Source organism: Gopherus evgoodei, chromosome 2 (genome assembly GCF_007399415.2).
Source record: "Gopherus evgoodei ecotype Sinaloan lineage chromosome 2, rGopEvg1_v1.p, whole genome shotgun sequence".
NCBI lineage: Eukaryota > Metazoa > Chordata > Testudines > Testudinidae > Gopherus > Gopherus evgoodei.
Window position 1 is genome coordinate 257171875 of NC_044323.1, and position 17894 is coordinate 257189768.

Genomic DNA, 17894 nt, shown 5'->3' on the forward strand with positions numbered 1-17894 from the left:
TTATCTTTATCTAAGGGTGTGTCCAGAGTGACCAAGACAAATTGGATTGGGCCAAAAGAAATCTGATAAGGTTCAACAAGGACAAGTGCAGAGTCCTGCACTTAGGATGGAAGAATCCCATGCACTGCTACAGGTTGAGGACCGACTGGATAAGCAGCAGTTCTGCAGAAAAGAACTTGGGGATTACAGCGGATGAGAAGCTGGATATGAGTCAGCAGTGTGCCCTTGTTGCCAAGAAAGCTAATGGCATATTGGGTTGCATTAGTAGGAGCATTGCCAGCAGATCGAGGGAAGTGATTATTCCACATCTGGAGTATTGCATCCAGTTTTGGGCCCCCCACTACAGAAGGGATGTGGACAAATTGGAGAGAGTCCAGTGGAGGGCAATGCAAATGATTGGGGCTGGGGCACATCACTCATGAGGAGAGGCTGAGGGAACTGGGCTTGTTTAATCTGCAGAAGAGAAGAGTAAACCGGGATTTGATAGCAGCCTTCAACTACCTGAAGGGAGGTTCCAAAGAGGATGGAGCTCGGCTCTTCTCAGTGGTGGCAGATGACAGAACAAGGAGCAATGGTCTCAGGTTGCAGTGGAGGAGATTTAGGTTGGATATTAGGAAACACTGTTTCACTAGGAGAGTGGTGAAGCACTGGAATGGGTTACCCAGGGAAGTAGTGAAATCTCCATCCTTAGAGGTTTTTAAGGCCCAGCTTGACAAAGGCCTGGCTGGGATGATTTAGTTGGTGTTGGTCCTGCTTTGAGCAGGGGGTTGGACTAGATGACCTCTTGAGGTCTCTTCCAACCCTAATCTTCTATGATTCTATGTCTTAATTACCAACGTTAAAGCGCTTTAATGTGGCTGTGTAGTCGCGGCACGAATGCTGGGAGAAAGCTCTCCCAATGCTGTAAAAAAACTACCCCCATGAGGGGAGTAGCTACCAGCACTGGGAGTGTGGTTCCTAGACCGCTCTGTAAAGCACCCAGACTGTTCATATCCATGACTGAACGTTTCCAAGGGAGTGCCATCTCTAAACAAAGGCTCTCTGATTGCACAAAACTCTGCTATCATCAGTGCAACCGCCAACTCCACATGGGGATTTGCACACATTCCACTAGAGCCCTATCAACCTCCACTGCTTTCCTGCACAATGTACCCATCATGGGCATTTGTAGAGCTGCTACCTGGGCCTCAGCCCATACATTTACACAGCACTATGCCTTAGAGCAACAGGCAACATTGATACTTGTTTGGATGCTTTGTACTATCGTCTGTTATGATTTCTACTCTGAAGCTCCCCCTTCCATCGGAGGGCACTGCTCTGAAGTCACCTGAAGTGGAGCACCCACAGGGACAGAACTCAAAGAAGAGAAGGTTACTCACCTTGTGCAGTAGCTGAGGTTCTTTGAGATGTGTGTCCCTGTGGGTGCTCCACTACCCTCCCTCTTTTCCTCTACTTCAGCGTTTTCTTAATCAGTCTCTGCAGTAGAGAAGGAATGGAGTGGGGGTTGGTCACACAGCATCAGTTAACTGTCTGGAACAGCACGATACAGGGACCACGCATGTGCGACCCAACCAGGCACTGCTACCAAAAGTCCCCGACTATGAGTGCAGGGGCACACAAACACCTAAAGTGGAGCACCCACAGGAACACACATCTTGCTCAGTTACCGCACAAGGTGAGTAACCATCTCTTTTTGTGGCAACACTCTTATGCCCAAATAAATTTATTAGTCTCTAAGGTACCACAAGGATTCCTTGTTGTTTTTCCTTTAGCTTAGTTGTTCTTAAGCTGTGGTTCAGGACCTTAAAGTGGGTCGTGCCCCCATTTTAATGGGGTTACCAGGGCTGGCTTAGACTTGCTGGGGCCCAGGGCTGAAGCCCAAGCTCCACTGTTTGGGGCCAAAGCCGAAGCCCAAGGGCTTCAGTCCTCGGTGATGGGGCTCAGGTTACAGGCCCTCTGCCTGTGGCTGAAGTCATTAGGTTCAGGCAGGCTCAGGCTACCCTGCTGGGGTCATGTAGTAATTTTTGTTGTCAGAAGGGGGTTGTGGTGCAATTAAGTTTGAGAAACCCTGCTTTAGCTTAAATAGCTCTTCATGCTCTCTGGTGTTTACCCCCAATGTATTTATAGACATGAGTCATGACCCCTCTCAACCTTTGTTTTGTGAGGCTAAACAGGACAAGCTCTTCTAGTCTCCTCTCCTAAAACAGGCCCTCTATTCCCCGATCATCCTAGAAGCTCTCCTCTGCACCTGCTCCAGTCTGAATTCATCTTTCATCAATATGGGTGACCAGAATTATATACAGTATTCCAAATGAGCTCTTACTAGTGCTTTGTATAATGGCATTAATACTTGTCTATCTCTACAGGAAATGCCTTGCCTGATTCATCCTAGGATCGTATTTGCTTTTTTCACAGTCACCTCACACTGGTGGCACATAGTCATTCTATGATCCATAAGCACAGCAAGGACTTTCTCCTTTGTTGCTTCCAATTTGTAGCAGAAATTTTATTATTAGACTCAAAGTGCATGACCTTGCATTTTGTACTATTTCTAAATGTAGTAAATTTCATCCCATTTCTGTTACTCTAGCCTTCAAGTTCACCTAGATATTCCTATATAATATCCAGTCCTCCTCTGTAATGACCATGGCCACCAACTTTATATCATGTACTAAATTTAATTACCACACTCCTACTTTTTGTGCCATTAATAAAAATATTGAATGAGACTGGTCCCAAGACCAATCTCCACCAGTAACTTTCCTCCAGTCCAGTAATTCACCTTTCAGTACAACCCAAGGCCTTCTTCCCTTTAGCCAGTTCTTTATCGACCTCACAGTTCTTATACTCATACCCATCTTTTCTAACTAATCGTTTCCTAGGTGGTACCATGTCAAATGCTTTCGTGAAGTCCAAGTATATTAGATTTACTATATTTCCCTTATCTAAAAAAATCAGTCATTTTCTCAAAAAGGAAATCAGATCAGTCTGGTATGATTTACCTTTTGTAAATCCATTTTGCATTACAACTCTTTTACTTCTATGAATTTAATTATTATTTCTTTCACAATTTGTTCTAAATATTTGCATACTACTGAGGTCAGACTAATGGGTCTTTAATTGCCCAGATCACTTTTTCTCCTTTTTCTTAAATATAAACAACTTTAGTTATTCTCCAGTGATAGAGTACTACCCCTGAATGGACTGGTTTATTAAAAATCCTTGCTACTGGACTAGCAATCTCTTGTATCAATTCTTTTAGTATGCTACGACGGAAATAATCTGGCCACCCGATTTGAGCTCTTTTAAGTTTTTCTTCCATTTTAGATGTGGTAATTTCCATTTTTGTACACTCATTTCCATCAGTCGTCCTGCCCTCATGCTGATATTTCACATTATCACCCTTACTGAAAAATGAGGCAAAATACTAAATTAATTTTTGGGCCACATCTAGATTAACTTTAATCTCCTTCTCGTCCACACTGCATAGCAACCCAACCTCATCCTTCCTTATTCTCAGTTACATAACTAAAAAACTAATATTTTAATTTCCTTGGCAAGAGCAATTCAGCATAACTTTTAGTAATTCTCACTTTATTTCTACATTTTCTAATCTCCAATATGTAGCTTTCTTTGCTGATCAATCCCCCTTTCCGTTCCTTATAGCTTTCTACATACTCTTAATAATCTTTTTGAGGTGGTGATTCATCCAGCTGCGTCTGGAGCCTTTCCTAATCAGTTTTTCCCCCTTGCTTGGGATGCAAAGTTCAGATAGTTTTTGTATAGCTGATTTAAAGAAATCCCAAGTCTTTGCCATATTTAAGTGCTTCAGTCCAGTGACTTCTTTAACTAGTAGATGCGCATGTAACTAGTCACACTTTGTTGCTTTCATAGGTTGATCAATTTGCACAACAGGAGCTCCTTGCATTCCTCCATTCCCCATTCTGTGTGCCATCCTCCCATTTCCCTCTGTATCAGGGACTCCCTACAACACCCTATCCCAAGCAGGGGCTGTGCGTGACCTCTATTCCCCCCTCCATCACATACCAGGAGCTTTGTGTCCTCCTTCCTATTCCCCCGCTTTTGCCACATGCTAGGGACTGTCTCATTGTTGTCCCACTCATACCATTTTCCTCTATTCTCCCCCTACATCCAATGCCAGGGCTATGTGTGCCCTATAATTCCCCCATATAAGGGTCCCTCATTCTTCCACTTATGGCAGGGGCTCTGTGTGCCTTTTACCCCTGCTATTTTTATTTCTTTTCTTTCTGGGAGATACATCAGTCAGAGTGTTAACATTTTTAAATTGTACTGGGATGGGCAGAGCTGAGAGGGTAGTATTGTTATGCTGGAAGGTGTTAATGGCTACTATCAACTGGTTCTTTGATTTATAGACAATTTAGAAGCAGCTGAAACTGCTGGCTCTGCTAACCAGATGTAGGGGCTCTACATTCCTCATTCTCCTCTTGTCTTCCAGTTTTCATGAAGATGAAAAGGGTTCAGGTCATTGAGGCCTAGAATATTCCCTAAAATGTTGCAATTGATCAGATGCAGTGTTCAAAAGTTATCATGTTATGAAGGGACAGACAAAGAAAGAAATGCCACTGAATTGAGTGTAAGACCCTCAGCAAGATCACAAGTGTGAATATAATACTGTACTGGTACTGTAGTTTCAATACTGCCCCATATTTAAAAATTACAGTAAAATTATCACTGTTTAGTCCACAATTTAAAATGAATCTATTACACATCATCCGTGAAACTGAGGCTGGTTACTTCAATTATCTGTATTTTACAAATAAAATTACTGTATTTTAAATAAATTACACAGTGGGGTGAAAAAAGGAGGATCACCCTGCACCCCCAGTCCTCTTCCCTCATGGTGGAAGTCAGCAGAGTGCAACTTCCAGTCTCATTCACCATATGGGGAGAATCAGCACAGCCGTTGCAAACCCTGTCCCTCTCACAGCAGGTCCACCCCAACTTGCTTCTGCTCAAGGGTATCTGGCTTCTTTCTCCCTTCAGTTGAGCCCTGCTGTTGCTGTACAGAACCCTCCCTCCTCGCAAGGCTCATAGAAATGAAGAGGCTCAGCCTACAACGGGGTTAAATAAAGAAGCCCATTCCAAGTTATATTACTACCTTCTCCACGTGTGTGGGGAGCGGAGAGGGGGAGCTTTTAGCCAGGCACAATTACCCCCATCTCTACCTGGGGGGCTTTTACCCCGGCACCATTTACCCTTCCCTCATCTCCACCCCGGGGGCTTTTACCTTCCCCTCATCTCTCCCCAGGGGCCTTTTACCGCGGCACGATTTACTTTCCCCCCATCCCTACCGGGGGGCTTTTACCCCGGCACCATTTAACCTCCTGCCCCAGCGATCCTCTCCCCGCGCGGCGCTGAACCCCCAACACGCAACTGCTGCACCGAGGCCAGGCAAGGCCCGCGCGGCGCTCCCGCCTCTCGGTGTCACCGCCCGATCCTTCCGGCCGGGCTGCGCGGCCGAGCCTGCGCCGAGAACGCGTGGGGGGCGCGTGAGGGAAGGACACCAACCGGGGAACCCGGAACTGCCCAGCCGAGCGGTAACGGCCGCGGCTGCCAGCCGTCACGGTGAGGCGCTGCGGGCAGCTTAGCGTGGGACCGGGGCTCAGGAGCTCGGCTGCTGGGGTCGGCGGGGAGCGGGCCTTGGGAACCGCGTTCAGTGCGATGGGTGCGTGTTGGGAAGGTGGGGCGCGTGGCGGGGCGGCAGTAGCGTGAAGGGGTTGGTTGGTGGCAGGTAGTGGCGAGTGCAGCACGGGGGGAGTGGGGGTGTGTGTGGCGGGTTGAGGGCAGGCGGGGGCGGGGTAGTGTGAGAGGGTTGGGGGCTTTTACTCTCCGCACAATTACCTCCATCTCTTCCTGGGGGGCCTTTACGCCGCACCATTTACCATTACCCAAGGGGAGGTTGGGTCAGTCAGCGTGAGGAGTGGGAGGGTGGTCGGGGGTACTCGGGGCAGGGGATGGTGAGGGGCAAGTCGGAGGGTTGGGAGCAGGCAGAGGCACGGCTGGGTGGTGACAGCAGGGAGGGGTGAGGGGCGGGAGTGTGGAAGGGCTGTGGGCTGGCGATGATGAGGGCGAGTGGGAGGGTTTGGGGCAGCAGGGGTAGGTGTGGGGATTGGGGGCAAGTGGTGGTGAAGGGTGATAGTGAGGGTGGGAGCTTTGAAGGCAGGTGGTAGTGAGGGGTGGATGTCCTGATATAGGTGTGGAATGATTAGCAGCAGATTTTTATTGGTAAATGTCAGGACATGTTAATGTCACAGTAGACAAACCTACAAAAAATTTCCTTCCACAATAATAGAAATTTACAGACAAGCAAAGTAAGAAAAATGCTGCTTGAGAATTTATTAGAGTCTGGTTTAAGGATGTTTACTGTGTATGTTTGACATGTGATGTTGAGAATTTGTTATTTAAGGTTTATAAAGCTTTAACTCTTTGAATCTGAATGTCTACTTTCATTAAATAATTATTCTAACTCCCCCCCCATAATTTTGTACAACTGTGAAAATTAAAATAGATAACAATTGAGAAAAATGATTAAAAATAAACCAATATTGTCCATCAAAATTATAAAAAAAATCAAATTCTGCCAAGCCTATTTATAGGATTTGAGTAGTACTGAAGTGGGCTAATATAAGATTGCATTATATGCTGGACAGTCATGAAAAGAAGATATGCATGTCTTGTGACTGTCTGTGTCAGAAACTGTGCTGTGCCAAATGCAATTAGTACTTTGGTTTGCCAAGAGTGGTAGGAAATAGAACTTCACTCTTGATATCTAAAAATTGATCAAAACTCATTATAAGATCGGTGCCAGTTCAGTCCGAGCCAATGTTCTAATCTGTCTGTTGTCATCAGCAAAAGGTGAGTTTATAAATTGTCAGGATTTGTGTAGATCCAGAGATTATTTTCCTGTTAAGTGTTATGTAAGAATATGGCAAGCATGCTGTCCTGCAGATTTATTTTTTATATATTGTACAAGCTTACTACTGGTTCTAATGCAAATAGGTTGGAAATTCATGAATACAGATATTTAATATATGTACATTTTGTGTGTCAAATGTTTTCTTTAAGTATATATAACCCCTGTTTAGTAAGCAAAACTTGAAATACATTTTCACATTTTCATACATTGCATTAACTAATGCTGCTAATTTTTAATGTGGTCTCTTACTGTTTTTTTTTTTAAAGTGCTTGGTGTATAATCCAGAAATCTTCCACGATGCTAGAGTCCTATGTGACTCCTATTTTAATGAGTTATGTGAATCGCTACATTAAGAACTTGAAGCCCTCAGATCTACAGCTGTCACTATGGGGAGGAGATGTGGTTCTTAGCAAACTTGAATTGAAGCTGGATGTACTTGAACAGGTATGTTAACAGTAGCTACTATGTATGTGGCTCAATTTAAAGTAAGTTCAGTAAAATGTTCAAGATGCTATCGGTATATCAGTATTCACTTACAATCATTATTATTTTTGCTATCTGTTTTGTTCCCATCTAGACCTCTTTTTGGAGGTTTTTCCCCCTATTGGTTAGCTGCTCTGGGGATCACACATCCCCTGTTCTAGTGGATGAACATTTGCATTTCTGCAAATCACTGGACTTGAAGAGACTGCTGTCTCTTCATGAGCATATCCCTTCTTTCAGTGATCCGTTATTTCACAGTACCAGCACTTAACTGAACTGCTTCTCTCTTTAAAAAATATTATCAATCTTTTATTTTACTATCTGAATTTAATGATGTTTAAAACCATTCAAAATGTTGTGAATCAAATTAAAATCCTCCTTTTAATCATTTAGATGCAGATTTTAACTTACGGGACTCATTGCAGAAAGGTTCCAACTTCTTCGGTAGCAGCTTTCCTCTTTCTGCTGGGTTGTGCATGGAAAAACTGTAGTTCTGTAGCAAATTCCCCTCCCGCACCAAGTGTCTAATACCTTTCGGTGATCTTGCAAGTCCAAGTCCAGCTGGGTATCCTTGCTTGTATCTGTTATTTCTGGCATATCTAATTTCCTCAGGTTATTTGTCAGTTCATATGTGGTCTCTTCTACCTCTTTGCTGAGCCCTGAGAGGTCATACTGATGTCTGGCTCCAAACTTCATATCAGAGGCTTGTACCAACTCAGTTTCTCTTTTTGTGGTTTAAGTTTTACAGCACCATTCAAGCTAGCAGCGAGAACACCCTCATCCCCAAACACTCTACTGTTCCTATCACCGACCATTCATTTGGGGTATGGTAAAATGAACTAAGAGAGTCTCCCAGGAAGTTTTTTCCTCAATGATAGTGGAACTTCTGAATTATTTTAGCCCCTGAACATTGATTTCTTCCTTATCAGAGTTCCTGTAGGCTACAAATAGAGTGGAAATCTCCAGTTTTACCTAAATTCTGGCTTCATTCCTATGGCAGTGGCTGACTTTTAAGGTTGTCTGCACCCTCCTGAGTTTTCTCGCAGAGCAGTTTTTCAGTCCTTGAAGTCCTTGCTGCATCTAAGCTTTATTAGCAAGTTCTGTGTTGGTCAAAGCTTTCTGGTTTATTTCTATTTCTTGAAAAACTTTTTGGTCCATGGTAATTAAGTCAGTGGTCACCTGTTCAATCCAATTTGTCAGCACACACTAGGCGTTTTGTAGCTGGGTTTCAAAATCTGTCCTGACCCTTCATGTCGTCTTAATCAACAGAGGTTTTGTTTCCAGCTGATTATGTTAGATCTCTGCCTTTGGGCTATCTCTCACTTCTTTCTGAGAAGTTTCCAGAAACTATGTTAGGTCATCTTTTAATTTCTTCTGGTGTGCTTTGATTTCTGCTCGTGTCTCAGCTATTTGTTCCATTTTGGTTCAGCAGTAATGCCAGCTCACTATCTCTCTCCTTGGAAAGTATCTCACTTTGATGACTACTCGTGTTGCCTCTCCAATGAGTTATAGAGCCTTGTAGGTCAGTTTTCCTTTGAAGGAGAAATTGATAGTGTGGACTGCGGGTATTTTCTTTGGGTAACTTGTTTTTATCTACACCGTATACTCTAGTCCTTGAGCAGGTGCATTCACAAACAGCATGTAGGCAATCTGCTCCTTCGGGAATCTCAGCCCACAAACTGCCTGGTTCCTAGGAGGCAGGTCTGCACCTAGAATTTACTTCAGTTAAATTTAAGGCAGAGAGCAAAACATCTTGTTTCTTTCTATGGCTCCCTCAAAAGGAAACTTCATCACAAAACAGTATTTCTTGGTGAAGATGCTACCTACATCGAAGGGAGAGCTTCTAGATATAGGTACTCCTCTTCCCGGAGAGGTGGTAGCTATGTCAGTCGGAGAAGTCCTTCTGTTGACATAGTGCTGTCAATGGAGTTTGGTTGGTATAACGGCATCCCTCAAGGGTGTGAATTTTCCAAACTGCTGACCGAGATAGTTATACTGACATAAGTCGGTAGTGTACATCAAGTCCAAGAAAAGACTTAAAAAAAAAAAACTTGATAAGTTCCAGGAGGGATAGGTATGTTAATGATGCTACATGATACGCTGAATGTCACCAGCCTCTGTTTGCCAGAAGCTGGGAATGGATGATGGGATGAACGTCTTGATTGTCTGTTCTGTTCATTTCCTTGGGGCACCTGGTATTGGCCACTGTCAGAGGACAGGATGCTAGGCTAGATGGACTGTTGGTCTGACTCAGTGTAGCCGTTCTGATGTACTTGTAAGACTGTTTAACAATCCCATCTGGTGATTCCTGCCATAAAGTAATTTTGTTTACTAAGTATAGCAAGTGGACATGTTTTTTTGAAGTAGTTGGATTGGAATAGAATCCCTTGAATTTAAAAGAAAGCATTGTTTTCTGGTGGTCCATGAAATCTGGGTTCATTTAATGGCTCTGCCATAAACTTTCTTTTTAACTGTGGGCAAGTTGTGTAGGCCCCCTTCTGCAAACATTTGCACCTGCAAATCTCATTGAGCTTTAGTGAGACTACTTATGTGTGCAAAATTGTTTCCTTGTGTATGTGTTTTCAAGACTGGGTCCTTAATCTGTATGTGCCACAATTCCCCACTGGTAGAATGGGATAATCATAGTAAGAAGGAGTGTGGTGAGGACGTATATTAATTATTGTCTGCAAAGTGCTCAGATACTATGATGTAGAAAATTCATGTAAGTATTGAGTTTAATATTTGGTATATGTATATATCTATGGGAAACAATGGAGTCTGTTGTCATTTTACTTATAGGTGCTAATGTTGCCTCAGATACTTGCATGCAACTCTTAGTGACTTAAATGAAAGTTGTGGATATATATCTGAAAGCAAAATTTAGATCAATGAAAGCAAGTTTTTTAACACCTGTTAGTCTACATGAAATGAGTGATCTGGTGCTCTTAGTTTAGTTTTACATGGGTAGGTGCCCTCTTTAAAACAATAACTATAATTGACACTTTAGTTGGCAGCCTCATCAGAATTCAGAGAGTGAATGGGAATTGAAGATGGACCACATACCGCCTTATAGAGCAGAGGTTCTCAAACTGTGGTTCATGGACCGCCAGTTATCTGCGAGCTCCATTCAGGTGGTCCGTGGATAGTTCCTTCTAAGATGCGCACCTGGGCAGCTGCACATGAGAGAATGAAGGGCAGCCCACCTAATTAGTGGAACCATGCAGGCCTGGCTCCACTAATTAGGAGCCTGGACCCTGGAGAAGATGCACATGTAAGGTGAGATGGTGGCCTTGGGAGGAATAGGGTGTAGGTGAGAGGGGCCAGGGCGGTGAGGTGGGGGAAATAGGAGGTAGGTGGGGGGCGGCAGTGGGGTGAAAAGAGGGGGTGGGGGGAATTTGGGATGTGCAAGTCTGTGGCTGCCAGAAAAAGAGGCAACTTGCTCCAGCTCCGGGGCTGCGGCTGCTGGGGAGAGATCCCTCTCCTTCCCAGCCCCAGCTCGGTGGCTGCCATGGCAAGGAAGAGACTACTGATATTAAAATATGAGTTGTGTGCTTTTATTTATAGAACAAAAACATGTTTATTATTATTTAGGTTTTTTAATATAGCAATTTTATCCAAAATACTTTACAATAGTTAGCTAATTATACAAACAACATTTGGAAGGATCATTAAGTGGTACACCAAGACCCTCAGCAATTTTCAAGGGGTCTGCGAAAGAAAAAGTTTGAGAACCACTGTTCTAGAGAAAGGCACTTCAAGCTGGGATGGAGGTACACTACAAAAGCAACTAGAGGAAATGTGCTAAATCTATTCTGTCGATGCCAGGTTAGAGCCAGTACTCACTGAACTCAGTTGAAAGATTCTCATTGACTTCTAGGAAGGCTTAGAATGAGCCTAAAGAGTTTTTCAGTCTCCTGGGCTGTCAGGCCACCCTCCTAAGGTTTTTTTAAAAATAATTTGCAGAATTTTGTGTAAATAATGCTAAATGCATTTAAATGAAATTTAAGTTCTGTTAAATTTATCTCAAGAGCACATGTATTTTTTTTCTTTATTATGCAGGCACTGGTTGCAACTATGTAGTTAAGCCTAAGTTCCATTTTTCACTTAAAGGAAAGGTGCAGCATTTTTGTTATGTATGAAAAATACATGCATCCTTATAAAAATGACAGCACCCACTCTTTGAGTACAGAATGAATTTTCTGAGAATTTACAAGTAGATCTTTGGAGTTTAAAGTTAATTAAAATGTGGTCCTTTAAGAAACTTTAGACGTAAGTCTTTTCCTTGTCCCAAATGATCTTGAATGGAATAATGGAGACTCTTCAAAATTTTTATATAATTAAAATGAATTGAAATATTGTACATAGATTATAGTGGAAAAAATTGTGTTGAAATTAAGTTATAAAGTATTTTGTATTACTATAGGCACTATAGAAATCAATAGCTCAGGTAACTTTTAAGGGCAGGGGCATTGTGGTATCAGAAGAAACTCAACAAATCATCTTTCCCTTTACAGCTGTCTTGCATGCAATGTTTCTATTGGTTGAATGAGTCAGTAGTGTGAGGGAGACAGGATATATGTCAGGCATTCTCTCTGGTATTATTATTATTTGTATTACTACTACGAGCTCTACTCGAGGACCAGGACCCCTCTATGCTAGGCACTGTACAAACAGAACGAAAAGACTGTCCTTTATAGATTATTTGGCCTCTTTGCACTGTTGTTTAAAGGTTCTGTGGCTGCATTATGGCTGGGTGTCTGTGCTTAAAGTACTCTCAGCTGTGCTCAAGGTAGTGCTGCTGGGGAACTGAAGCAGAAATGCAGAGAGATCTCTAATCGCATACAAGCAATGGGACTTTGGGGCTGGATTGCTTCTACCTCTTTCTCATATCGCTGGTCTCAGTGAGACAGTTGTAGAAATCATTAAGTCACTTGCAAAGTAAGGGACAGATTCACCTTACATTTTGATAGTTTTACGCTGCTTTGGCAATGCAAAGCAGCAGTAAACCTCACTTAACTGGTCAATATACTCTGACTGCTTTGTGCTTCTCTGGTGTATTGGTGAATCTGCCCTTAAAAGTTAAAATAATGTTTTAAAGTTGTTGTATATTTTCAAATCATTAGAAGTATTGAAAGTAGAGATGTAAAATATTAACTGGTTATTCAGTAAGTATTGGTCTTACCGTTAACCCACCCTAACTGTTACCCCCCATGCGTGAGTATCAGATTGGTTCTCCTGCCCTGGGCTGCGCTAGCTGGGAGCAGCCCTAGCAGGCCGTGGGAGCTTCGTGGAGGGTGACCAGCCGGACGGACAGGGGCTGCGGATCGGTTGGGGGGTAAAGTAGTCCCTGGCCTTCCCCTGTGCCACTGGGAGGGGTACGGTTGCGGAGGTAGATAGTGCGCTGGTCAGGGAAAGGAAGCTGCTGCTGGGGTGGGTAGCATAGAGCATCTACGGAGGCAGCATTGGGACAAACAAGGTAGTTTACAGTCTGGACTCTGTGTGTGTATAATTACTGGTCTGAACTTTGTTCTGTTTGCACATTAGAAATCTGATCAAGTCACGATCACTTGTACTGAAGCTACCATTAATTTTTAGATCCGGTTAAGGTTACACTTAAGAGAAATCCAAACATGTTAAGGTAGAGAAATGCACGGTTAAAGCATCCAAACAACCTTATAGTGGTACAATGAAGGGAAAATATGAAAAAACTGTCTTTAAAAATTAGTTTAACCTAATCTTGGAACTGCAAACACAAAATGCCTTAATTATTATCTTATGGCTATTGTATGGCATCACTGTAATATATTATTTATAGAGCAGAGTCCTGAATGTGAGGAAGACAAGTTTTGATTTTAATGTGGAAGAAAAGGTAATAATACGTAACTTACCTACCTGTCCCACAGGGATATTGAGGGTTCATATATTTGAAGGCTAGAAGGGACCACTAAAATAATCTAGTCTGACCTCCTGCATAAACACATGACAAAGAATCTAACCCAACAATTTCTGCATTGAACCTGTATCTTGTGTTAGAGCTACAGCATATATCTTTTAGTGTTTGTACAGTACTTCAAATATGTAAAACACTATGTAAGTGTTAAATATTAAACAAATGTAATCTAGTATAGTTCAACATTCCATGTAATACTTAGTTTAATGGGAAAAGATTCCAGGAGAGTAGAAGGGGAATAAAAATAAGGCTTCTGTTATGTTCGTTAAATTAGTAAATGTGGCACACACGTTTGTTCTGTGTTGCCTCAATTATCATTCTTAAGTACCACAACAAAGAGTTTGCATTATATCACTGCAGAGACAATTATTTGTCCAATTAGGATAATGTCAGACAACATTTGTATCAACATTCCTTTGGCACAGAAAAGTTGATTTACCTTCTAAGTATATAGGCAACCTGTGTCTCTCTGCATTTTGCTCAACTTCCTGCTTTCAGAAATGTGTGTTGTTTTTTTTGTTGTTGTTTTTTTCTTTCCCCCTTCAAAGCATTTTTCCATATTGACATAACCTTATTCCCAGATTCTGGACCTTAGCGTCCAAAATTTGGGGGTTAGCATGAAAACCTCCAAGCTTAGTTACCAGCTTGGACCTGGTACTGCTGCCACCACCCAAAAAATTAGAGTGTTTTGGGGCACTCTGGTCCCACTGAAAAACCTTCCCTGGGGACCCCAAGACTCAAATCCCTTGAGTCTCACAACAAAGGGAAATAATCCTTGTTCCCTTCCCCCCTCCAGATGCTCCTGGAGAGATACCCAGACACAAGCTCTGTGAAACTACGCAGAGTGATTCCCCCTCTCCGTTCCCAATCCTGGAACAAAAGCACTTTCCTCTTCACCCAGAGGAAATGCAAAATCAGGCTAGCAATCCAACACACAGCTCTCCCCTTGATTTCTTCCTCCCACCAATTCCCTGGTGAGTACAGACTCAATTTCCCTGAAGTAAAGAAAAACTCCAACAGGTCTTAAAAGAAAACTTTATATAAAAAGAAAGAAAAAATACAAATGTTCTCTCTGTATTAAGATGATACAACACAGGGTCAATTGCTTAAAAGAATATTGAATAAACAGCCTTATTCAAAAAGAATACAAATCAAAGCATTTCAGCACTTATATTCATGTAAATACCAAAGAAAAGAAACCATATAACTTACTATCTGATCTCTTTGTCCTTACACTTAGAAACAGAAGACTAGAAAGTAGAAAGTACTTCTCCAAAGCTCAGAGGAAACAGGCAGACAGACAAAAGACTCAGAGACACACTTCCCTCCACCCAAGGTTGAAAAAATCCGGTTTCCTGATTGGTTCTCTGGTCAGGTGTTTCAGGTGAAAGAGACATTAACCCTTAGCTATCTGTTTATGACACATATCTTGTAGGAAGCTTTGGACACAAGTGGGACTTGGAGTTAAATCCATGTGGTAAATAATGGGAGAAAAAAGCTATTTCAGAATGTCTTTTAAAGTAAACTTAGAATTCCCACATGTAAAGGCAAATCAGTGTCTAAATAAACATTGCTATACTGATGATTGGCATAGAAATTAAATATTTGAGAGACAAGAAGCCTAGCTTACTTCTACAACTCAATTAAATTGCAGCTCGTACTGGCCTGCTATCTTCTTCCTGTGTGAAAGCCTCATGTGTATGTTATACATTTTTTTTTTTATTTTGTCAGGCTGTTGGAGAGCGTAATGCTTCCTATTCTTACCTGCTTGTTTGGGCTGTTGGAAAGCTGGTGTAAAGTGATTGGTTCCATTTGTTATAGGCAGCAAAATGGCATATAACATTTTGAGTACAGAATGAATTTTCTGAGAATTTACAAGTAGATCTTTGTTTGGAGTTAAAGTGAATTAAAATGTGGTCCTTTGAGAAACTTTGGATGTCAGTCTTTTCCTTGTCTCAAATGATCTTGAATGGAATAATGGAGACTCTTCAAAATTTTTATGTAGTTAAAATTAATTGAAATCTTGTGCATAGATTATAGTGGAAGAAATGCTTATATTAAAAAAAAATCTGAATGTATTTCATCCTGACCATGTTCAAAAGATTTGTTGTATATACAGTGTGTACAGAAACTCTCATCCGTATGTCAAATAAACTACAAGTAAATCTTTCTTTGCTGTGTGGAGTGCAGCCTGATTAGATTAGTCTTCCCATGTTGATCTCCTTTCCTCCTGTTTAACTTGTTCCCTTCACCTCTAATATTGCGTTAACACTGGAGGAAAAGAGTACAAACTCAACTTTATATATTAAAAGGAACCAACAAGATACATGTGTAATAAAAACATCCCTCATATTCTTTTACCATAGCCCTCATTCTTTAAGTACCTGCTCCATCGTGTGTTCGTCATTTCTTGCTGTCTTTCATCTGATTTGAGCCAGTTCCTGAGAGATACTGAGCACTTGCAACTCCCATTGAAGTATTAAAAGGTTTTTGGAGCAGAGACCTCTTCTTTCCCCCTCTTCCCCCTGCAGTTTTTAATATTAATCTGTAAGGCTCCATGCTCTCCACAGGCACTGTGGAAATAATACAGTATGCGTATGAATATAATTAACTTTCATTGTTAATTGTTGTGAGTATGCTATAGTTATGTTTCTAGAGTAGTGTTGCATTTCACTGTAGCTGCATATAAGAGAGACTGTGGTTTAAACCTTCCTTAATTATCAGGGACATAGTAGAATCCAGATGTTTCCTTTGAACACATAAGCACAATAAATGTGTGTGAGTAAATGCATGTGACCAATTATTAACTAAAGTGACAAGACTTATGCAATACATAACTGATGGTGGAAAAAAGAACTTTTGAGGATTTTTTTGGGGGGAGGGCGTGGGCGCGAGGTGGCTTTTAAGATTTTATTCTTAATCTTTTGTAAAGTAGCAAATGTGTCCTTGACAATTTTGATTTTGTTTTTAATTAAGTTTTAATATCTAATTGGTTAATTCATATTTTTTAGGAGCTGAAACTACCATTTAGTTTTTTAAGTGGACATATTCATGAGTTACGAATCCATGTACCGTGGACAAAACTAGGCTCAGAACCAGTTGTCATCACTATCAATACAATGGAGTGCATCTTGAAACTAAAGGATGGAGTCCAGGTAAAAAGCCTATGATGAGTTTGTATAAAATATAGTTTGTTAAATTGAGAGTTTTTCAAAAAAATTGATAAAGTAGTTGATGTTGTATTACAGGAATGCTAATTTGTTTTGTCTGTCACGTCTGGCCAAAAGTCTTTGTCTGCACTGAAGCAATAATCATGGTTAATATCACAAGAACTGTGATGCCTTCTCTTCTTTCACTTTATTTGCTGTAGTGTTGTTCCTGCAGGTGTAAAAGCAGGTTAATGAATCTCTGCCAAAATTTTTCTTTGATTAGGGAGCAAATGAATCTTAAGAGCAACATAGCATCCTAAGTGCTTCCAGCTTTTACCACCCAAGAAGTTGTGTCCCACTGCTGGATTAAATTATATAGAGCATCACTAGGCTGTGTCCTCAAGATATGAGTTATTGCTGTAGGAATGCTTTATTAAAGTTCCTATTATTTCAATATAGCTATCTTTTCCATTTTGATGTAAGAAGTTATTTGCTTAAAATATAAAGTCGTCTTGGAAGACATTTTTTAGTGTCTTTTAAAAGCTTTTTATTTAGTTGTTTGTGACAGACGCATAACAACATTTCATGTCTGTAAAATTTTAATTCCACCACAGTGAAATCGGGTATTATACCAACAAGTGGATATTATTATATTTTGCATATATGAGTTTAAAAAAAAAGCACAGAGCTTTGTGAAATATGCAGTAGCATCTTGCCATATTTCAGCATTCATTGTTAATCAACAATACGTTGGAACACTTTAACACTAAAGCATGTTTTAGTTCTAGGTTTCTTACTTTGTCTAAACATTTATTTCATTTCAATAGATACTTCAGTTATATTAGAGTCCTAGGAAATAAACATATGATTAAGCCATCTTCTATAGAACTTCCACAATTTGCTTAATGAACTGTTAATATTTGATACCAATATTTAGATATCTGAAAGTAATTACATTGGAGAACATTTCTGCATTACATTTATATGATAAATGTTCTGTAATGAAAGTCAATCTATTTCTGGAATTAGAGATTTTTGTTTTGTTTTGGAAAACCTGGTCCTAGTTATGCCACCCATGCAGTGTGCACGCTCTCTTTCTGTCTCTTTCATGTATATCTATATATAAAAACAACACCCAGACACTAAGTATTTTTTCAATGGTAAGGTAGAGGTTTCAAGGCCAGATATCCCATAAGAAACATTTTAGAAGCAGCAAATTATAATTAATTATGAAAGCTGCGTAAAAAAGATATGTAACACATGACTTTGTGCAACCAAGAACTAATATTTAATATTGGACCACGCAGATGGCTACTGCTGGTATGATCAGATTTCCTGCTTGCATGGTATTTGA

At 41.1% G+C, this 17894-nt stretch overlaps 1 protein-coding gene across 11 annotated transcripts in view; it reads left to right on the forward strand.

Moving 5' to 3' along the window:
* Nucleotides 1-5506: 5506 nt before the first annotated feature.
* The window catches only part of VPS13B (vacuolar protein sorting 13 homolog B), a 928813-nt gene continuing 916425 nt past the window's right edge, over nucleotides 5507-17894 (forward strand). For 10 of the 11 annotated variants that reach the window (XM_030553556.1, XM_030553553.1, XM_030553555.1 and 7 more), the window contains exons 1-3: nucleotides 5507-5607; nucleotides 7225-7402; nucleotides 16403-16546. In XM_030553556.1, coding sequence (XP_030409416.1) covers nucleotides 7256-7402; nucleotides 16403-16546 — 291 coding nt within the window. In that variant the 5' untranslated portion in view covers nucleotides 5507-5607; nucleotides 7225-7255. Of the gene's footprint in view, nucleotides 5608-5634; nucleotides 5708-7224; nucleotides 7403-16402; nucleotides 16547-17894 lie in introns of those variants that run through there. The other variant, XM_030553554.1, reaches the window with a different exon arrangement.